Source organism: Lynx canadensis, chromosome A3 (genome assembly GCF_007474595.2).
Source record: "Lynx canadensis isolate LIC74 chromosome A3, mLynCan4.pri.v2, whole genome shotgun sequence".
NCBI lineage: Eukaryota > Metazoa > Chordata > Mammalia > Carnivora > Felidae > Lynx > Lynx canadensis.
The window spans coordinates 132,056,210-132,079,673 of NC_044305.1; the positions used below are offsets into that span (position 1 = coordinate 132,056,210).

General features: G+C 48.7%; 1 protein-coding gene across 7 annotated transcripts in view; it reads right to left on the bottom strand.

The window, feature by feature from the left end:
• The window catches only part of ATP6V1C2 (ATPase H+ transporting V1 subunit C2), a 53,731-nt gene extending 30,973 nt beyond the window's left edge, over positions 1-22,758 (bottom strand). For 5 of the 7 annotated variants that reach the window (XM_030311647.1, XM_030311646.1, XM_030311645.1 and 2 more), the window contains exons 1-3: positions 22,677-22,741; positions 21,298-21,453; positions 19,060-19,127 (exon numbers count right to left, since the gene is read on the bottom strand). In XM_030311647.1, coding sequence (XP_030167507.1) covers positions 19,060-19,127; positions 21,298-21,426 — 197 coding nt within the window. In that variant the 5' untranslated portion in view covers positions 21,427-21,453; positions 22,677-22,741. Of the gene's footprint in view, positions 1-19,059; positions 19,128-21,297; positions 21,524-22,676 lie in introns of those variants that run through there. The other 2 variants (XM_030311644.2, XM_030311643.1) reach the window with 2 other exon arrangements.
• Positions 22,759-23,464: the final 706 nt, after the last annotated feature.

Here is a 23,464-nt window from a genome sequence, read left to right on the forward strand (position 1 = left end):
TCTCGAGACACTGAGGACCTGTGCTCCGACCAGTGATTGTGATCACACAGGTACAAAGAGGGGGTGATCATTGTTGTTGCACCTCCCCGTACTGTGCAAGCTCCTCGCCCTTCAGCTACAGAGACCTCCAAGGGGTTTAAAGAGCCTGTGTCCTTCTCCTCCCTTCATTTTCCTTTTTCTCATGTGGGAGTCAGACATAAAGACTAGGACATTCAAAAACAACCGTGTGCATGGGAAACATTAGAAAATGAGTGTTCAAATCCAGGGAAGGGCTCAGAAAACACCTGTGGCGACTGTATCTTTACACGTCAGGCTGATCCTTGGCACAAAGACAACAATTTAAAATAAACACAAGCAGGGCGCCTGGGTGGCTCAGTTGGTTAAGCGTCCGACTTCGGCTCGGGGCACGATCTCACGGTTCGTGAGTTCGAGCCCTGCGTCGGGCTCTGTGCTGACAGCTCAGAGCCTGGAGCCTGCTTTGGGTTCTGTGTCTCCCTCTGTCTCTGTCTTTCCCCCGCTCACACTGTCTCTCTCTGTCTCTCAAAAAATGAATAAATGTTAAAAAAAAAAAAAAACTTTAAACATAAGCAAAACTAAAAACAAAAAACAGCAAATCCAGGGAAGGAGAAGGGTATGATTTCCAGAGTTACCACATCATTAGACCCAAATGTCCAGTGTTCAAGAAAAAAAATCACAAGGCATACAAAGAAGCAGGAAAGCACTGCTCATTCAGAGGAAAGAAATGAAGGGACATAACATGATGGCAGATCTACCAGACAACGACTTTAAAGCAACTGTTTCAAAGATGCTCAAAGAACTGAAAGATGATGAGATGAACCTTAAGGAAGCAAGCTATGAGCAAAACAGAAATATCCATAAAGAGACAGAAAATCCAAAATAACAAAGAAAAGCACCAAAAAAAAAAAAAAATTCTAGAGCTGAAAAATACAGTACCTGAAATGAAAAATCCACTAGAGGGACTCCCAGGCAGATTCAAGCAGAAAGACTCATCAAATGAGAAGACAGGATTCAGAGAGTATCAAGTCTGAGGAATAGAAAGACCAAAGATTGAAGAAAAGTAAACAGAGGTTAAGGAACCCGTGGGACCCATCCAGCAGCCGATATATGCATTGTGGGAGTCCCAAAAGAAGGAGAGAGAGAAAAGGGCAGGAGAACATTTGAAAAAATAAGAACAAAGCTGAAGGACTTTTACTTCCTGATTACAAAACTCACTACAAACCTACAGTAGTGAAAACAGTGTGGTACTGGCATAAAGACAGACAAACAGACCAATGGAATAGAACAGAGACCCCAGAAATAAACCCTCACAAACATCCTCAAATGATTTTTGACAGAGATGTCAACACCATTGAATGGGGGAAAGGACAGCTGCTTCAACACAGAGTGCTGGGGAAGCTGGAGATCCACACATACAAGACTGAAGTTGGAGCCCTACCTCACACCATATATAATAATATATAGTAATTAACTCAAAACAGAACAAAGACTTGGACCCCTACCTCACACCATATATAAAAATTAACTCAAAACAGGACAAAGACTTGGACCCCTACCTCACACCATATATAAAAATTAACTCAAAATATCACTAATCAGCACTAATGGCATGGAGGGAACAACAAATGGCTCATAAACATTTAGGATAAAAGCTCAACTTCACTCGCTGTGAAATATTTTTCACTTATCATAGTGGCATATTGAAAGGATTTATGATTTCAGCACTGGCAAGTACTCTGGGAAACAGGAATAGCAATGCCCTGTGGATACAAGGTGTTAATCAGTACAGTCTAGTTACAGAGTACTTTCAGAACAGCCACCAAAAGTTTTTAACACACAAGATACTTTTGCCCAGCAATTTCACTTCTGGGAATTGGTTCTTCTGATAATCTTGCTCCTGTGCACAAAACCATCTACACAAAGATGCAAAAGACATCTCTATGGTACCAGCAAGGGACCCAGGTGATAAAAATGGATCACCAAGAAGTCTCTAAAAAAGAAGGAGGAAGCGGGGTGCCTGGGTGGCTCAGTTGGTTGGGCATCCAACTTCGACTCGGGTCATGATCTCGTGGTTCGTGAGTTCGAGCCCCACGTTGGGCTCTGTGCTGACAGCTCAGAGCCTGGAGCCTGCTTCAGATTCTGTGTCTCCCTCTCTCTCTGCCCCTCCTCCACTCATGCTCTGTCTCTCTTTCAAAAATAAATAAACATTTAAAAAAAAAAAAAAGGAGGAAGGTCTTTTATGGATTGCCATGAAAGGTTGTACATCTCTGGGTAAAAGGGGGAAAAAAATAGGGGCACCTGGATGGTTCAGTCAGTTAAGCATCTGACTTCGGTTCAGGTCATGATCTCGCGGTTTGTGGGTTTGAGCCCCACATTGGGCTCTGTGCTGACAGCTCAGAGCCTGGAGCCCGCTTTGGATTCTGTGTCTCCCTCTCTCTCTGCCACCCTCCCCCCTGCCCCTTCCCCACTCTTGCGCACTCTCTCTCTCTCTCTCTCAAAAATAAATAAGCATTAAAAAAAACATTTTTTAAGGGGGAAAAGAATAATAAAATAATACCTATAGGTATGGTCCCATTTTTGTAAAAACAAAAACAAAAGCCATAAAACTACACGCTTGTAGTATGCATGGAAAAGTCCATAAAGATTGGCACTATATTGTTGAAATGGTTTCTTTTACGGAATAGGACTGCAGAGGTGGGATCCGGATTTTAAAATTACCAGCCATGTATTAATAATAAAGCAAGAATAATGGCAGTGCAGGGGCGCCTGGGTGGCGCAGTCAGTTAAGCGTCCGACTTCAGCCAGGTCACGATCTTGCGGTCCGTGAGTTCGAGCCCCGCGTCAGGCTCTGGGCTGATGGCTCGGAGCCTGGAGCCTGTTTCCAATTCTGTGTCTCCCTCTCTCTCTGCCCCTCCCCCATTCATGCTCTGTCTCTCTCTGTCCCAAAAATAAATAAACGTTGAAAAAAAAAATTAAAAAAAAGAATAATGGCAGTGCAAATGAACAAAGCAATAAGTAAATGAAGTATTAAATTCAAGGGCATGCTGCCTGGGCTCAGCTGGTTAAGATTTCTTTCAAATTAACCTTGCCAGTCAAATGGGGAGCCAAGGGGAGAAAGTGAGAAAGATGGGGACGGGGAGGTGGGGGCATCACCCAGGTGTGAGGCAGAGCAGGTAGGGAACTGACGGGGTGGGGGGGAGGGCCCTTCAGGAGCTGGGCAGGCAGAATCCAGATGCTAGAACCCCAGGGGAGGGGCGGGAGGAGGTCGGGAAAGAAGGGCTGCCTGGGCCCGGTGTGCAATGAAAATGCTCTTTCTTTCTGAGAACACTGTGTGGCACCTCTCAGCGCTGCTGATTTCCAGACCCTGAGATCCAAGGGGGCTGTTCCCTTTGGCCCTTGGGACCCAGGATAACTCAAGCGCTGAGAGCACAGTAGGACAAAGACCCCTGAGATCTCTGTCTCCCTCCTCTCCTCCTCCCGAAATCCCATGCTCACCTGACCAGCTGTCATGAAGGGCCCCAGGGCCCTTCCAGACACTTCTTGGATGGACAATGGACACACAGGAGAGGACTAATCTCCACTCACCGGAGTGCCCCTGGCCCAGGACCCAAGCACAGAGGACAATCTTCCTAAAGGGTAGCCCCACTGCAACCACACGCACAGCAAAGCTTCATGTGTTTCCTCCTTCCAGAGCGCCTCTGTGGGCCCAGCTTTCATCATGGCGCCCCCCTTCGGCAGGAGGTCGGCTCCCACCTGCCCCACCCCTGGCCTTGTGGGAAGATGGGCTGAGTCTCACCCGCCCAGTTCGCTGCGGAGGGAGTGTGGTTATCAGGTTCTGAGGCCCTGAGTGCATCCCTGGGAAGCCGAACAGAGGGCTTTCCCCCCTTCCCCGGGTTTTCTGGATAATTCAGGCAAACACAGACTGAGGTTGGTCTGGTTTTCAGAATTACTCCAAGCCTGGGAGTTGAGGGCCAACAGGTGACTGGGAGGGTCGGAGGGAGTTTCCATAGGGTTTTGAAGCAAGAGTAGCAATAACTTGTCTCTAGTGAGCTGTCCTCGGGCCTCAGGCACTTTGTGTACATGTATGTTTCCATAAACCAATGACAGAGGAGGCGAGGCCATGGTGAGCTCAGGAAACTGAGGTTCAGAGAGACCACGGCACTTGCCCAAGAGCCCTCTGCTGGTGGCCTCGACATCAGCTAGTACCGCCCCCCTACCCTGCCCCTACCGCAGGCCTCTGTCCACGGCAAGAACTGCTCTCAGAGCACCAGCGGCCAATGTGTCCCTCTCTGGATAATCAAAACCCCAAGCACACCCCGCAGAGGAGGAGGCGGGGGGCTCTGATAGGTCCAGCCTCCCTTTGCAGCCACTCAGAAGCCCTGAGAAGTGAGGCCCAGAAGCTTCCGCACAGCTGGTGACTCACAGAGCCCCTGGGCACCTCACCCCGCTCCTTTGTCTCTGCTTCCTCCTCGGTGGCCACAGGACAATGAAATCAACATGCCTTGCAGCAATGATCAGGAACAAGTGACTGGACTGTGATTCTCTGACTTTCTTCTAATAAATATAAAGATCCAATGAGGCCTCTGAGAAGGTTTCCCACTCGGGGCTCTGGAGGGCTCTGGCCACAGAGATACGATGCTTTGAATTCCGACCTTGCTTCTTAGAAACTGGGAGTTGCAATAAGGGACCAATAATTCCATCCTTAGAGGGATCCCCTCTGCACACCATTTGTAAAGCCAGTCAGCAAAATTCGCCCTTGTTCCAAACAGAATTTGCTTTGGCCAAGGTGGCATTCGCAGCTGGATTTACCCACACGGTCGTTGATGATCCTTGGTTCTCTTCAAAAACCAGTCTACCCTCAGAGAAAATTTGCTCCCTAAGGGGCTATGGCCAAGGAAGGCCCCTTGTTCTGAAGGGTTACTGAAATGCTCCGGGGTCCCACAGCTTTTGAGGGGTAACCAGGCAGTCCCCTAAGCACCTGGCTTAGAAGAGAGACTGGGATTTGTTCAAGGTCTGGAGCATTTTCCAGAAAGTCAATCCACCCAGCAGCCCAGGCACCGTGCCCAACTGCAGGGGTCCCACCCCCACGGGGCTGGCCCCAGCGCCCACAGTGTGAACAGCGGCCCCGGAGCGGTCCAACCTGCGGCCCGCCCCAGAGGACGAAGGCGCAAAGGCCAGAGCCCGCAAATCACAAAACCCAGTGGCTGACGTGCACCTGAAAATATGCTTCCTCTTGCGGGTTACCGAGAAATACGCATTAAAACAATCACACCTCATTTTCATTTCGCCAGGTAAACAACAAGAGTGTTTCGAGGCAGTAAACTAACAAGGGTATGATGAAACAGCACTTCCTGGCAACCTCATTGGAGAACAACTTAGCCATATGTACAAACCGCTTTAAATATGCCTATATCCTTTGACCCGGAAATTCCACTTTTGGAAATGCAGCTGTAGGAGGCAGCCAAAAATGTGGCTGAAGATGTACGTGATGATGTTAATCAGGGTGTTATTAGAATAGAATGAACTAAGTGTTTTACTACCACGAGAAAGAAAAACTTAAAGAAGCCGTCCCTCCATTAAAAATCCTTGACATTAGAGTCACGCCTGGGTAGGGTGACGAGAATATGGTCCGCCCACAACGGTAACTAAATGGTTAGTTTACCATTGTGTGGGGTCCCGGTCGGAAGGGCCTTCAGAGACCCAGGAGAGATGGGGACTGATTTGAGGTCACACGGCCCGGAGGTAGCCGACCAGGGTAAAAATAAGACCTCAGTTTTACAGTAAGAAAGTGGATTTAATAACAATGTTCTTTCATAAAACCTCTTCTTGGGGGCGCCTGGGTGGCTCAGTCAGTTAAGCGTCCGACTTCGGCTCAGGTTGTGATCTCACAGTCCATGGGTTCGAGCCCCGTGTCAGGCTCTGTGCCGACAGCTCAGAGCCTGGAGCCCGCTTCGGATTCTGTGTCTCCCTCTCTCTCTGCCCCTCCCCCGCTCACGCTCTGTCTCTCTCTGTCTCTCAATAATAAATAAATGTTAAAAAGAAAAAACAAAAACCCTCTTCTCATTTAAATTCCTTGTCTCTTTGCACTACGATAATTTTTTTTTTTTAATGAAAAGAAAGCAATAGACTGTTCAGGAAAACATTTACTCAAGGCCACAGACTGGGGGCCTCCCAGCCACTCTGGCTACGGGACTCCCCTCACGGTCAATCACCTTCTAGGGCCCGTCAACACACATTTCATGGTAAATCGGCAGGGAAGGTGTTACTTCTCTTGGGGGTTTATCAGAAAACACCCAGGCTTTCTATTTGCATGAGATGCCCAGAACAGGCAAATCCATACAGCAAGTGGTTTGGGGGGATGGAGGAGGGAGGGGGTGGTGGCGAATAGGCACAGGGCTTCCTTCTGAGATGATGAGAAGGTTCTGGAACCAGATGGTGGTGACGGCTGCATTGCTTTGGAAATATGCCAGAGACCAATGACTAGCGCACATCGAAGGGGTGAATATTCTGGTGTGTGAATTATATCTTAATTTTTCAGAACACGCCCCAGCCTTTCTCTTGGCTTTGAGGGTGAAGACCCAGTCTGGAGGAGAATGTCAAGGACGGATTTGGCCCTTTAGGCTGGATGTCATCACCTTCTCCTAAGCTCCTTGGCTCTGCCCCTTCCTTTTCCATCACCGCTATAATTTTATAGTTCCCACAAACCTGCCTGAGCCCTGTCCTGGGTCACTGTCCGAGGCGGGCCACGTCATCTTTCTCCAACTCTCCTTCAATGGCTTCCTCTCTGGTTGTCTTGCCTTGCTCAGTCTGGACCCCTCCTGTTCTATCCTGCCAACGGCAACCAGAGGGATCTCTAAAAGCACACAGCTCAGCGTGCCACGGGGCCATTTCAACTACGTCCGTGGTTTTCCAAGAAGTTCAAATATTGATGTTCGAGCTTCTGAGCAGAGTTGACAAAGAACGCTCCCGCCTGTCTGGTCTTCTCCTTCCCACCCACTCACCACTGCCCGTCCCTCGCCAGCCTCCTCTGCAGGCACCTGGGATACCTCGAGCCACCTGGATGCTACTCACCCTTTACAACGACAGCCCAAGCGCCCCTCCTTGTGGCAAGTCCACCCCTAACAAACACAAGAGAGCATCGGATAACGCCCCCACCCAGTACCTGCTGCTTCTTGCCCTCAATAGAAACACACGGTCCATTATGTCCCAGGCAATATTATGCGGGAGCGCTAGTGAACAAAGCGACCGTAGTTGCTGCCCCCATGGGGCTCCCTAGAAACTGCCCTCCACCATAGCAGTTATCATACTGCCAGAAGTGTTGGTTTCCTCATCTGGGTGCTCCGCCAAAACAAAGAGAGCTCTGAAAAATTACGAATTGTACGACCACCAGCTCCAAGGAAAATACAGTGGTTCCTGGAAAATGCACAGATGCCCAGCAAATGCCGGCCGGCTGGACAAGTGCCTTAAGATGTGAAGCAGGATGTTGGACCGGTGCTCCTCAGAGCCCTCATGGTCCTCCCCCATTTTTGCTTTGTCCACGTGTCACACGGGATTGAAATGATCTCTATAGTCATCTACCTCTTCTCCCAGAATGTGATCTTTTCAAAGAATGGCCATTTCCTTAAACAACAACAACAGCTTAGTATTCCCCATGTCCACAAAATTCTAAGTACTCAATGCAACTGAAAAAGTAAGCTTAGCCCATGACAAGGGGGCCATGTCCTGGGACCACAGGGGACCCCAGGCTTTAGAAGGTCCCCAGGTGACCTTCCTCCAAGCCACATCCATCCCATAGGGCCAGGAAGCAATCCAAAGGTTTGAGGGTCAAAGGGGATGTGTGTACCCACACTGTGTGTACCCAGGACCCCAGCTGCCTCAACGGGTAGGTATTTACCTGAGAGAAATTAAAAACATACGCCAATGCAAAGATTTTACATGAATGTTCATGACAGCTTTCTTTTTAATAGTCCCAAACTGGAAGGCATCTAAGTGTCCCCCACCAGGTAAATGGACAAAGAAATTGGGGCTTACCCATAAAATAGAATATTACTCAGCAGTTAAAAAATGACTGTTAATAGACACACGACAACAAGGATAAATCTCAAATAATGATGTGGCATGGAAAACCCAGACCAAAAAAAGAAGAGTACACACCATCTCATTCTATTCATACAAATGTTCTACAAGACGCCAACAGTCTTATAGGGACAGAAAGCATATCAGCGTTCAAACTGCTGAGAAGGAAACTGATCACAGAGAGGCACAAAGAAACTTTGGGGGGGAAGGATATGTTCATTATCTTAACTGTGGCGGTGGCTTCACAGATGTGTGTGTCTCAAAACTCATCAAATTGTCCACTTTGAAAACTTGCTATCTATGGCTTATCATTCGTCTACATAGAGCCATTAAGAAAAAAAAAAAAAAAAGCTACTATACCCAGGCAGCGTTACTTAACTGTCAAGTTCATAAAAACCCAGCATTTGACAACACGCTTTATGAGAACGGGTTAGGGAAATGCGGACTGTCCTTCATTGCGGGTGGAAAGGCAAAAGGGTCAACCCAGAGACATCTGGCAACATCTGTCAAAATTACAAAAGCATCTGGGGCGCCTGGGTGGCGCAGTCGGTTAAGCGTCCGACTTCAGCCAGGTCACGATCTCGCGGTCCGTGAGTTCGAGCCCCGCGTCGGGCTCTGGGCTGATGGCTCAGAGCCTGGAGCCTGTTTCCGATTCTGTGTCTCCCTCTCTCTCTGCCCCTCCCCCGTTCATGCTCTGTCTCTCGCTGTCCCAAAAATAAATAAACGTTGAAAAAAAAAATTAAAAAAAAAAATTACAAAAGCATAGGACCCTCAGACCCAGCAGTCTGCCTCTGAGAATCCATCCTGCAGATACACGCACACTCTGTCCCGTGCAGAGTAACGGTAAAGGTGCGAGATTATATCCCGAGGCACCGTTGCCAAGAGCCCCCTTCCCCATCAGAGTAAATACGCCAGTGCCCACCTTGGGGCTGGTCAATAAACTGTGGGACCGTCCCCATGTGGAATGCTGGCTAGCTTAAAAAGAGAGAAAGCTCTTTATGGTCCAACAGGAGAAATCTCCCAGCATATAATGCTAAGTGAGAAATCAGCAAGATACACCCCAGCGCATGTGGAGTACTACTTTGTGCTTAAAAAGGGAAACAATACAAATATATACTGGAATTTTCTTGCGTTTGCATTAGGAAGCACTGAAAACGTATTGAAGCAACTCCTAAAACTAGCTTTCTTCAGCAGAGGCCAGGGAAGGGGTCACCCAGGGGGGAGAGTGCAAGGGAGACTTCTCATTGTTTTTATCTTTGATGCATGTGAATGTATTACCTGCTCAGAAAAAAAAAAATTTTATTATAAACTTTCTAATCTCCATTTAGAGTCCCTGGTCTTGAGATCAACAGGGTTGGGGCCCCGGGTGGCTCAGTCGGTTGAGCGTCCGGCTTCAGCTCAGGTCACGATCTCAAGGTTCACGAGTTCGAGCCCCGCGTCGGGCTCTGTGCTGACAGCGCAGAGCCTGGAGCCTGCTTCGGATTCTCTGTCTCCCTCTCTCTCTGCCCCACCCCAACTTGCACTCTCTGTCTCTCAAAAATGAGTAAGTGTTAAAAAAAATTGTTTTTAACTTGCCCCTCCAGCCCCTGAATATCAGGGGAGTATAAGTGGCTGCCATCCACGTAAGGTGTGACGAGCCAACTCAGAGCACAGGGTGAACGTGGTTGGGCGGAGGTCCGGAGGACAATGGAGCCCTAGGGTCCCAGGATCGGGAGGATCCGAGATGCAAGTAAGCGCCTTCTACTAAAGTTAGCCTCCAAAGGATTATTTTGTGGATTTCACAATGTTGCCTCAGGCTGACCCTGACCCCAGGCCTGCTGCACACAAAGCGGCCAGCCGGCATTCCTTCCTTCCCTGCTGGCGGGACTTCTGGTTTGGTGAGAGCTCCCAGGACCTGGGGGGTGGGGGCGGGGACTGTCAGGTACTGGGCCACCTCAGGCAAAGCAGAGATCGCCACAGCAGGGCCCCGGAGGAAGGGATAAAGGCAGGGCAGGCAGGGGGGAAGCTAACCGAGCCATGTGCCAAAGCCTCTGGCTGGGGCAGGCAGAGAAGCAGGTGCACGGGGCTCAGGCCTGACACTCATCAGCCACGTGACGTTGCACACACAGCTCCGCTCCGTGCGCGTCAATATTCTCGTCTATAACGGGAGGATTAGTCTCGCCGTCCGCAGGGCTGTGGTGAAGATTTCACAAGAAATAGAGAACTGAGCAGTGCCTGATACGGTGCCTGGCACCCAGCGAGCGATCCGTGAACGGCACCTGCCAGAACAGGGTGGTGGAGAACGCAAGACCGAAAGCAACACAAACAGAGGCACACAGGACATCAAGTGCAGCCCTCGGCGGAGGCCCCAGTGTCAGAGCTTTTTTGCATCCGGCAAGAACGGCAAACCGCGCCCTGTATCAACACGTGGACACAGCAGGTATGAAAATCATTGATAACTGTCGTTTCTACGCACACGTACGTTGAGCCTGAATCCCAGGCTCAGCCCGGTGCTCTCGATACAATGAGAACAAGAGAACCAGGCAACCGCGGAACGCTCAGAAAAAGCAGCAAGATATGAGGTCACAAGAGCACTTCGAATGTCCGAAGATGGAAACAGCACTGACTTCACACTGAAAATGCAGATTTTCGGGCCCCACCTAGACCTACTGACTCAGAAATTCTGGAGGAGTCAGTCATCTATTTCTTTCTTTCTTCCTTCTTTCCTTCCTTCCTTCCTTTCTTTTTAATGTTTATTTTTGACAGAGAGAGAGGCAGACTGCAAGTGGGGGAGGGGCAGAGAGAGAGGGAGACACAGAATCCGAAGCAGGCTCCAGGCTCTGAGCTGTCAGCCCAGAGCCCGATGCAGGGCTTGAACCCACAAACCGTGAGGTCATGACTACAGCTGAAGTCGAATGCTTAACTGGCCGAGCCGCCCAGGCGCCCCCAGGAATCTATCTCTTAGCAAACTTTCCAGATGAGTCTGACGCACCCGGCAGTTTAAGAGCCACTGATTTCAGTGTCTGGAAGTGACATGCCAAGTGTGGTCTGCAACCCAGCAGCACAGTATGACTGCAGAGCTTGTAAGAAATGTTGAATCCCAGGGGCTCCTGGGCGGCTCAGTCGGTTAAGCATCCGACTTCAGCTCGGGTCATGATCTCACGGTTCGTGAGTTCGATCCCTGTGTTGGGCTCTGTGCTGACAGCTCAGAGCCTGGAGACTGCTTAGGATTCTGTATCTCCCTCTCTCTGCACCCCTCTGCTTGTACTCTGTCTCTCTCTCTCTCTCTGAAAAATAAACATAGAAAGAAAGAAAGAAAGAAAGAAAGAAAGAAAGAAAGAAAGAAAGAAATGCTAAATCCCAGGCTCAGCCCAGACCCACTGAGTCAGAATCTGCATTTTCCCAAGATCCCCAGGGCATTCACCTGTGTGTTTGAGAAGCACTGTCTAGAATTCTAGCCCAATGCTGTCTAATAGAAATATAATGGAGCCACGTATGTAATTTAAAATCTTCTAGTAGCCGTGTTAAAAAAATAACAGTGAAACTAATTTTAATAATATATTTTATGGAACCCGCTGTCCCAAACATGGTTGTCTCAACAGGTAACCAGCATAAAATGTTTATTCAGATTTTCCTTTTGTTTTTTTTTGGTACTAAGTCTTTGAAATCTGATGTTTTATACTTTACCCATCTCATTCCAAACTAGCCACCTCTCAAGAGCTCAAGGCCCCATGTGTACAGTGTAGTGAGGATGGAGAACAGAGAACTCTTCCGAATTCTTTTTACGGAGCCATCATCATTCCGACACTAATGTGGCTTTGTGATTCTGTGCTGTCACACAACAGACCAATCTTAATTTTGTGTTAAAAATGAGGACTCTGGGGGCACCATCAACTGAGCGCCCGATTCTTCATTTCAGCTTAGGTCATGATCCCAGGGTCGTGAGTTCGAGCCTCGTGTTGGGCTCCTCACTGACTCCTCCTTCCCAAGCATGAAGCCGGCTTGGGATTCTCTCTCTCTGCCTCTCTCTCTCTCTCTGCCTGTCTCTCCCTCTCTCAAAAATAAAGTAAACTTTTTTTTAAAAAAAATGGGGGATTCTGGGGGCTCCTGGGTGGCTCAGTCGGTTAAGCGTCCAACTTCAGCTCAGGTCATTTTCTCACAGTTCGTGGGTTCGAGCCCCGCGTCAGGCGCTGTGCTGAGCCTGGAGCCTGCTTTGGATTCTGTGTCTCCCTCTCTCTCTGCCCCTCCCCCACTCGTTCTCTGTCTTTCTGTCTCTCTCTCGAAAGTAAATAACATTAAAAAAATTTTTTTTTAAATTGAGGATTCTGGAGCTAGATTCCTTTGCACCTTACCTTAGCTTTCAATAAGGAAGTTCAGGGCATTTGTGGGCCATAAAATTAATACATGAAAATCCCAATTTATAAATCGTAAACATTTAGAGAAAAGATTTCATTTCTAATAGGAACTAAATAAAAAACAAAATTTGGAGGAAAGTAATCAATGAGATACTGTGCAGGAATTTTATTGAATGAAACATGAAAGTTCTCTACTAGAGGACGAAAGAAAAGGAGTTCAGTCAATTGAAAGATGTACTGTGCTCACAGAAGTACACAAAATGATAAGAATGTTAATCTCCCATAATTTCAGTGTAATCTCTTTTTTTATCATTAAAAAAAATTTTTTTTAATATTTATTTTTGAGAGAGAGAGAGACAGAGCACAAGCGGGGGGAGGGGCAGAGACAGAGAGAAGGAGACACAGAATCCAAAGCAGGCTCCAGGCTCTGAGCTGTCAGCACAGAGCCCACGCAGGGCTGGAACCCACGGACCGTGAGATCATGACCTGAGCCGAAGTCAGACGCTTCACCAACTAAGCCACCCAGGTGCCCCTCAGCGTAATCTTAAATAAATTATCAGTAGGATTGTTGCACTAACCATGTGATAGGTTCTGTCCTAAATGCTTGGGACATATCTAAGTTTAAAAACCTGTACTTAATAGATACCTCAAAATAAGGTCTTCAAAGTTTACAAATATTAGGGCTAGAGCATGAACGTATGTGTATTTTTTGTTTTGTTTTACCAAGGAAGGAACCATACAAAATCCTCATAATGATTGCCTCTGGGGAGAGGGACAGGGGTAAACTGGAATTTTCTTTTTGTACCTTTCTATATCATTCAATTTAAAAAAAAAATTAATGTTAATTTTTGAGAGAGAGAAAGAGAACGAGCGAGGGAGGGGCAGAGAGAGAAGGAGACACAGAATCCGAAGCAGGCTCCAGGCTCCGAGCTGTCAGCACAGAGCCCGATGTGGGGCTCGAACCCATAAACCATGAGATCACGACCTGAGCGGAAGTTGGACGCTTAACCGACTGAGCCACCCAGGCGCCCCCTCATTTTTTTAAATGTGCAAATATAATACTTTGTGAAATGTCAATGAGTAAGACATTTTTAAATGTTGTATTTAAAAAACATCATGATGATTGACTGGTGAATCTGGGTCAAGGCTCTATTCCTTCTCTGCTGCCCTGAGCCCATCCAAGCTCTTTCTAAGAGCATCTTTCTGGGCACGTTGCCTCATCTGGAACATGAAGGGGTTAGATTAGCTCTCTCGGGGTCTCCGTGCAGCTCTAATATTTCAGGATTCTTTCTTCCATTCATTCATTCAGCTGGTTTTGAGGGCCTAGAACGTTACAGGTGCAGGGAGTTACGTGTACCAGTGACCAGCCTCAGGGACGTTATAGCGCGCTGTGGTTAAGTGCTGTGATGCAGGGGTGCGCCTGGTTGTATTAGGACAGGGTAGATCAGCACGTCTGAAAGCAGGGGTGGGGAGGAGAGTCTGGGGGGGCTGAGCAGCAAAAGTGGGTACTACTGGGGGTTTACAAGGAGGGGGAGGAGGTCGGAAACAGTCATTAAGAGCTGAACAGCGAACACATCCGGTTAGGACTGTGACACCTAGAGGAGTCCAGATCATTAAAAGGTGTTCAGTTGATATTTGTCCAGTGACTTGAAGAAATGTCATGCGGCCAGGGTAATTTTTTAACTTATATTTTGCTTCTCTTTATTTAAAAAATAGTTTTTTTTTCTAAGTTTATTTATTTTGAGAGAGAGAGAGAGAGAGCGAGCATGAGTGGGGAGGGGCAGAGAGAAGAGAGAGAGAGAGAGAGAGACAGAATCCCAGGTAGGCTTCGCAGCTGTCAACGCAGAGCCTGACACAGGGCTCGAACTCGCACACCGTGAGATTATGACCTGAGCTGAAATCTAGAGTCAGACACTTAACCAACTGAGCCACACAGGTGCCCCTTGCTTCTCTGTAGAATGCCCTCAAGGGCGCCTGGGTGGCTCAGTCGGTTAAGCGTCCGACTTCGGCTCAAGTCATGATCTCACGGTCCATGAGTTCGAGCCCCGCGTCGGGCTCTGTGCTGACGGCTCAGAGCCTGGAGCCTGTTTCGGATTCTGCGTCTCCCTGTCTCTCTGACCCTCCCCCGCTCATGCTCTGTCTCTCCCTGTCTCAAAAATAAATAAATGTTAAAAAAAAAATAAAAAACAACAAACCAGCTTTCTAGAATGCCCTTAGAAGAACCCACTCCTTAAGATCTGCATCCTTCAGCAGACACCCACACTCAGATACGTAATCTTCGATCCACATCTTTGAGCTGACCCTCAGCCAACTTCATGGAACCACACGGGTAAAGAGAAGCCACCAGCTATACCACAGGTAGGTACTGTGCTCAGTGGCGAATGACAGTCACCAATGTACCACAGAAACCCAGGAGGTATATACGGCGTCTAAGCATCTGTGAAATGCAATATTTCAATCAGCATCGAGAAGCAAGCTAAGACACTGGGAAGAACTCTAAACAACTGCTACTGGGGGGTGGGGGGGGCGCCTTTTTCAAGATGGAATCATTTGGTTTCTCAAATGTTTGCGAATTACAGGGTAAATACAGAGTAAATTAACAAAGTCACCATGGAGGAATAAATCAAACAAACAAACAAAACAAAACAAAAGGAGAGAGGGAGAGAGAAAAGCCAGGAAGCGAAACCTGCCTTCCAGCTACATGGAAAAACACTCTAGTGCCCCGAGTAAATAAATAATAAAAGGATATGGAAACAATACACCCTGAAAACTCTTGTCCCTCCTCTGTTCTCCTGGCCAGAAGCAGTGCCGACAGGTTTGTGCTGCCTGAGCTACAAACCCAGCTAGCATTTATTTAGCTAATAACACTAGAGGACTCTTTAAAGAATCAGGTAGGGCATTTCAAAGCCCCGAAGCCTGTCAGTTAGTATATCCCATTATTGGACTCCAAGCTCCAGTATTAACTCCGGAGACAAAGTACCTTGGCCCCCGGGCCAGATAAATGCTAGAAATAAAGGGGGCTCAGATCACACCATTTTCCTTTCTCGCCGGTAGGAAGGCTCCTGAGAACATGTACCCACAATGAAAAAGACTGAAACAACACACAGTGACTGTCAATTCTCACCACACCTAGCCCTGTTTTTAGAAAACATCTTAATTCATATAGGTTCTGGTTCCCGATGATAGCCTTAACCTTGCCTGCTCGCATACTTTCATATTATTTCTTCAACACACGCTGTGCCACCCGCACAAACAAGCCGTGCAACCAGTTGGTGTGGAACAGAACACGAATAAAAACAAAGCAAAACACAAAGGAAATGAAGGTGGAAATGAAAATCCAGCATCACAGAATTTTAGAGCTAGAGGAGGCTTTGGGGAGTAAGAAACAGGCTAAGGACCTGCACTAGGGCAGATAATTGGTAGCAAAGAAAGATCTAGAAGGGTCTAGAAAAGTCTAGAAAGGTAAAAATGTTGACTAGCTGTCACTTCTGCAGGAGGCCTGGAAACAATTCTCTTCTTAAAGGCAATAGTGCCACTTCTCACTATAGGACCTCATGAAGTGGTTTGTCAGGGCTGCTGAGAAAACTGAAAGCAATGGCCAGCCTAGGGCAGTGGGCTGGCCTCCATGGTGTCTGTCAGACCCACCTCCCTATGGAGAGCAGCCTAAGAAAGGAGTTGATATTTAGGGATCAAGCCACTTTCGGGGGGGGGGGTGTCCATTTTTCATAGAACCTGTCCTGGGATTTGACAGTATTTGATTTAACATGATTTTACTCCCTTTCATTCTTCTATGGAAGCAGAGAGGTTCCGCACTATCCCATCTTACAGATGAGAAAGCCAAAGGTTTGTTTTCTTCTTCAAAGACTCTGGGCTGCAAACTACTTGGGGACAAGGGCGGCCGTTACCAACAAAGGCTGATTTCCATTCTCAGGCAAGGTGTGGACGAGCCGCAACAGAGGCAGAAAACCTAACTTCTACCTCACGGCACCAATCTGCGGATTGAGACTCCTCAAAGATCAGTAGGGCTCCTATAAAAATGCGGAGCGGGGCGCCCGGGGGGCTCAGTCGGTTAAGCATCTGACTCGATTCCGGCTCGGGTCACGATCTCACCATTCACAGGATCGAGCCCCGCGTCCGGCTGTGCGCGGACAGCATGGAACCTGCTTGGAATTCCCTCTCTGCCTCTCTTGCTCTCAAAATAAATTAAACAATTTTTTTTTTCAACGTGTTAAAACAAAGCGGTGACATGTCACATCACCGTTGCACTGAAAAGACAAAACAGCAATGTTGACAGGCCCTGAGGATCTGAAACCCTCCGTGGAGGTGGTGAGATCCAGCGGGGGGCTGGCTCTGGGTCTGTGTCCTAGTCAAGACCTGGCCGTCATGGACCATTTTCCTCATCTACTCCATCTGTATTCTTTTTCTTGTCTTCCTTTTTTTTTTTAGAGAGAGAGAGAGAACATGCAAGCTGGGAAGTGGAGAGGGGGGAGAGGGAGAGGGGGAGAGAGAGAGAGAGAGAGAGAGAGAGAGAGAGAGAGAACCTTAAGCAGACTCCACACTCAGCACAGAGCCACACATGGGGCTTGATCCCACAACACTGGGATATGACCTGAGCCGAAATCAAGAGTCGTTCTCTCAACTAACTGACTGAGCCACCCCGGCGGCCCTGCATTCTTTTTCAATTAAATGAGAACCTCTGGTAAGCAACATGTTTTCAGTTTCACCCAAACGAGGGATTATTATTATTTTAAAACACCCAAATAAACAAACTATGGCAAATCTCTATGATGACGTAACACTACAGTGGAAGAGTTAATGGCGAGAGCCAAAGTATAAGATGTGAATGGGGCGCCTGGGTGGCTTCGAGTTCGAGTCCTGCATCAGACTCCGTGCCGACAGCTCGAAGCCTGGAGCCTGCTTCGGATTCTGTGTCTGCCTCTCCCCTGCTTAGAATCTGTCTATCTGTCTCAAAAATAAACATTAAGAAAATTAAAAAAAAAAAAACAAAGTTTAAGATATGAAGAGAAGAGCAAGTTACAAACACATATAACATGATGTCACTGTTACATATATGCATGCGTAAATAATACGGGTAGAAAAAAACTGGATGTACCCACTGCAAATACGATATAACATCACAGTGGTTTTCTCTGAATGGCATAACTCCTGGTGATCTGTATTTTTGTTTTCACACTTTTCTGTGATCCATATATATTTTCTAATGCTTATGTACCAGGTTTGTAGCAATTCAAAAATAAATAAATAAATGCCTTGAAGACTTTAAAATATCTTCATGTACTTTTGGTGGGAGTGTGGATAGGGAACAATTCCTTGGAGAAGGGATGTGGGCATATGTGTACAATGTTGCATGCAAATACTCTTTGACCCGGCATTTCAACTTGTAATGACCCACTCCCACGGGTGCGCAAAGTAGACAAAAGGACCATCAAGACGGCATTGGTTGTAATAGCAAAAGACCAGAAGACTCAAATGGCCATCAATAGGGAAATACAAGTAAATTAGGGCACGTCTATTCATGCTAATACAGCCAGTAGAAAAACCCAGCTGTGGACTGACATGAACCTATCTCTAAGCGGGGCGCCTGGGTGGCTTAGTCGGTTAAACGTCCGACTTCGGCTCAGGTCGTGATCTCGCGGTTCGTAGGTTTGAGCCCCACATCGGGCTCTGTGCTAATGGCTCAGAGTCTGGAGCCTGCTTCGGATTCTGTGTCTCCCTCTCTCTCTGCCCCTCCCCAGCTCACACTGTGTCTCTCTCTCTCAAAAATAAAGAAACATTAAAAAAAAACACAAAACACCTCTATCTCTAAGATACATGATTAAGTGAGAAAAGCAAGGTGCAGGATATATGCAGTCATTTGTGTAAAACTGTTTTTGGTATTTGCACATGTACAGGCTGTCTCCAGAAGGTGCTCCTAAAGATTATAATAATGTTGCCTTAAAAGAAGGAAATGAGGGAAACAGGAAAGAGGAAACCAGATGAGAGGAAAGCTTAATGTAATTGGATAGCCTTCCTTGTGTACTTTGAATCTTTTACTTTGAGCAAATATTACCACAAAAACAAAACCAAACAAAAAAACTTTAAAATGGAAAAGCCGCAGGGGAAACCGCACCAATTATTTTTCTAAAGGTTTCAGCACCTTATGTCATAAGCCTCTTCCTTTTGAAGGCAGCCCCCCAGTATTGCTGCCTCCAGGAAAAAAAAAACACAATCATTCAAGGGACCCCAAGTGTTGCTGTTGACCTGGGGCCCTCATGCAGAGTCACGCTGGCTCTTTTTTAATAATTTTTTTTAAGTTTATTTTTTATTTGCAAGAGAGAAAGAGAGCTAGTGGGGTAGGGGCAGAGAGAACGGGAGACAGAATCCCAACTGCCAGCACAGAGCCCCCTGCGGGTCTCGCTCGAACTCACAAACCATGAGATCATGACCTGAGCCGAAATCAAGAGTCTGACGCTCAACCGACTGAGCCACCCAGGCATCTCCACACTGGTTCTTCATGTGACCTCTAGGATCGGGTTTGGACAAGCACGGGTTCAGGCAAAGCAAGAGCGCTGTGTCCTTTGACAACACCATCAAATTCTCACTTGTATGCAGTAAATAAGAAATTGTTTACCTTTCAGCAAAGGTATCGAGTTTCCCCAGCTCATCAGAGAGGCCAACAAGGGAATCCAAGGTCCCCACCTAGAAAGGTTGCAAAGACGTTAGCAGCTCGCGCTTTATGGCAGGGAAGGTGTAGGTCACTTTCAACAACAGTGCAGGGACTTCTGTGACTTCTGTCTTGCCTTAGTTATTCTGGGTCAACGGCCAAACTGGAAATTGGGAAGAGCTCTTAAGAGAAATCAGCGGATTGGGGATATTTTCTCATTTTTAAAGTTTAGCTATTATTATTATTACTGCCAACAGGATGAACTGTTACATTCCTGCCACAGGAAGGAGCAACTTCTGTATCATTGTGGGACCCCAGCTCATTATCTTCTTAAAGTGGCAGTCTGCTGGTCACATGATCAATCCCCATCGCTGAGGAGGAAATGTACCAGAAAGCAAGTTAAAGAAGTTACCATTTTTTTTTTTTAGTTTTTATTTATTTATTTTTTAAGAGAGAGAGAAAGAATGCACACGGGTGAGCAGGGGAGGGGCGGAGAGAGCGAGAGAATCCCAAGCAGGCTCTGTGCTGTCAGCGCAGAGCCCAACACGGGCCTCGATCTCATGACCCTGAGATCATGACCTGAGCTGAAATCAAGCATCGGATGCTTAACTGACTGAGCCACCCAGGTGCCCCAAGAAGTCACCATTTCTAAACGCTTTTCTTCTCCAAGATGTCCAACCAATCCCTGTCTCTGTTCTGCTTTGCTGTTATTAACAATGATCTTGCGGGGGGGGGGGGGGGGGCGGCAGCTTCCTCCCCTCCCCCCGCCTCATCATTCCTGCAAGTCTTTCTCTTTTCAGATTACTTATAAAGATCTATTTCTTAATGTGAAAATTATTACGCAGCCCAAAACTGTATTGAAAGGTCTCTTCCCGGAATCAGAAGGAGAGACTCTGTGTTCAGATTACCAATCCCCCATCGGACATTAAAAAGCAATTAAGATTAACACTGCGTGTCAAGTATACTTTAATATAAAAAAAATACTTTGAGAAATACCTTAAGAAAGGCAGTTAGGAAATGATGAAGCACAGCTACCTCTAGTAAGTGCAGTTTGCTTCTCTTTCAAGCGACCTGATGTTAAGCCATATTTGGCAGAGGTCCTGCCTCTTATCTTTGTTCCCTCCAGTCTAACACATTGCCTTACAAAGAGTAAGCGGCGAGCGGATGCTGAATTCCCCGACCTCCACAGCGCCGGTCTCCAGGCAAACAGTGGCAGCAACATACGGATTCTGAAATCAGTGCCGCCACTTACCAGATTTACCACCCTCGTCTCCCTTCCCCGCCCTTCCTGATCTATAACGTGGGCCTTGTGAACATTCCAGATGGTGTGTTCAAAGTGCCTGGCCCCCAACATACTGCTCGATAAACGCTAGCAAATAGGGTCGCATCACCAATGATGCTGACGGTGCAGCCCTTTTGGTAGACTGGCTGACTGAGGTTTGAAAAAGAGGACAGGGCAGTTTTCTAGAACGGCTACCGCTGGGCAGTTAGGGCCATCCCTCCAGCACCCATAGTGCATCTGCATAGCTGTCATTGAAAAATGCCTCAAGCCTCTTCTCTCTGGAAGCTTACAATCTCAGGAAGGACTGCAACAAGGCTACTCTTCGGAAGTAAAAAGACTGCACACCTCGTTCCTCTCTCACATTTGTTTGATTCTAACTTTGTTCTCCACAGCAAGAACCCTTAGACTTCCCTGCCTCGTGTCTTTCTGCCATCGGCCCGGTTACCATTAAGTTCCCTTCCTGCCTCTCCATCAGATTCCATCTGAATCTCCCACCCTGCTTCCAGTTCAAGAGCACAATCAAGACCGAAGCTCTCCACGCCTGTACATTTCAACTGTATTGTGGGGCTTCTTGGATGTCGAAGACAAAACAGGAAGAATCCTAGAACAACAACTCACAAGAGCCTAGGTGTGGAAAACACTCTCCCCATTTTTCTTTTTTTTTGAAGACACTGCTACCCACACCCTTCTCTCCCTGTTCATTCTGTCCTGTGTTTTTGAGTCCATAGGAACCACAATTAACTCTGGGCTGTGGCACAAAGTCCCATCCAGACCACTGACTTCCCTGTGCATCGTCCCCCCCCCCCCCCCCAGGCTTATCCTCAGCGTTGCTGCCTTTGACCTGTTATTTTCTCCTTGGCTTCCCAGGAGACACCCACCCACCCCAAACCATCATGTCCTTCCTCTGTCCCCAGGAACTTTACCTTGAAGTCAGGAATCGGGAATTTGGTGTTATAAGACAGGTTGGACTTGGAGGTTACCGTGTTCATCCTCTCCAGGGCTTGTAAGTTTTCCTTGTCGCCGGGGGCAGAAATTAACCAAAACTCCGACATGGCTTCCAGACTTCTTTTATCCAGTTACTGACCAGAACCACAGCAACATGAACAAACAGAAACAGGAGGAGAGAAGTGTCAAATATCTCTACTCCTTCACCACTTCCCTTCCCTCAGAATTAATCCTCTCCAGGAGGTGTTGCTTTTACTATATCCCATTCTGTGCCCCCCCCCCCCCCCCCCGCGACCTTCCAATTCAGATTCTCTAGTTCCAAGGACACCCATGTGCTTGCTGATCTGCAGTGCTCTTATCTTCACTTGGAAAGACCGCAAAGTCTTCAGTTGGAAAGCCCTCAGGTCTCCACAAAGACTCCCAAACCATCCCTAGGGTGGCTCTGACTGGTTTTAAGGGTTGGGGGGAGGGATGGGGACAGCAAGATTCCCGGTCCTTTTACTCCCCTCTCTCCTGACATCAGAATACAAACGGGGGTGAGGGGGGTGGACAGCCAGCCAGCCAGGCTGGGGCCTTCTGAAATGGTTTCCTCCTTTCCACATTGTACTTTCTGGGATGAAGCGAAGGCAGGAATGAGACAAGGTGGCGTTTTCACATCAGGAGCTTGGGCAAACCCCAGATCGTTTACTGACCGGCCTTCAGAATGGTGCTGGCCTTAAAACTAAAAGTAAGACTTCAGAAGAGCTCCCCTCGTTCTCAAATAAGAAGCAAAAAAAGGGGGGGGGGGGGGGACGACTAAAGTCGTCTTCCACCAGCCCAGGTGTGCACTCTGCAGAGGCGGGCATCGTGCTGGGCCTGGCAGTTTCTGTCCAGCGCCTGCGCTTGCAAAGTCGATTCGTTCTGCTCATTCAAACGTGCACACGCCCACACCTCTGTCCCCTCGGCCCGTGCCTCCCTTCCCATCGCCTCGCGAAGCGTCTCCGGAAGGCTAGGGAGAAACAGGCGACAGCCAGCCAGAGCCCCGGCCTGAAAGTTTTTCCTTTTGACCCTCATCTCACTCCACTCCAAGGTACCCCCCGGTCCCTCCTAACTCCGCGCACAACGGACGCAGTTCCTCTCGGTCTTGACCGCCGATGGCCTGGGGACAAACTGGCCCGGCGCAGAAGCTGGGGAGATGCCACCTGCCCGGCCCCGGGGAGGGCGCCGCGGAGGCGCTGGTTCTCTGGCTCCCACCGGGAAAGCGCGGCCCGGGACGGCGGACCCGCGTGCGCGGGGCGGCCCGCCCCGGTCCCCCGGGTCTCGGCGCCGCCTCTCCCGCCGCCGCCCCGCGTCCCCGACCCGCCGCGCGTCCTCTTACCGGGAGCCGGCGGCCGCGCGGGCGTGCTGGGGACGGGCACGGGTCCGGAGCGCACGGCCGGCTCCCGGGAGGCAGCGGCTTCTGCGCGGCGCCCCGCCCCGAGCTTTTATCCGGAGCGGGAGGCGGCCCCCGCCCGCCCCTCGGGCATTTGCATACCCGGCCGCCCGCCTCCCGCGGGGGCCCGGCTGCGGCCCGCGCGCGTCCCGGGCCGCCCGGGCCCTGGGTCGCCCCCCGCCCAGGTGGGTCGGGGCGGGATCCGGGGGGAGCCTCGGGCGGGGTCTGCAGTGCACAACGTAGCAGAGCGCGCGGGACGTGCCAGACCGAGCGAAGCCGGTGGCGCGAGGTACTCGGGACTCCCGCCCCCACCCGGCGATGACCGAGCACGGGGGCTCGGGAATCCCGCGGCGAAGAGGCCTGATCTGTGGCAAGAAACGCCACAGGTCCACGTGTGTTGTGGAGCACACCTGGACAGAGGCCCAGACCTTCCTGGGCTTGTGGGCGTGAGCTTGCCGCTGGTTGCCGGGGAAACTCCCCACTGCCAGGCGCGCCCACCTCACCTTACCCCCTTCAAAGCTGCCCTGGATGTTGGAGGGGTTTAAAACTCAGAGTCTGAGTACCAGGATGTGGGGTCATGATCCGTGCTGTTTGAAACAAGACAAGGAACCCCCCGGAAATGAACGTCTGAATGTTAAACAAAACAAGAAAACCCCGACTTCGTTTCCTCTGGAGTAATGGAGGAAACTTCAGTGTAGCCTTCCCTGTGGGCGATGTTTTTGGTGGTTTCTGGG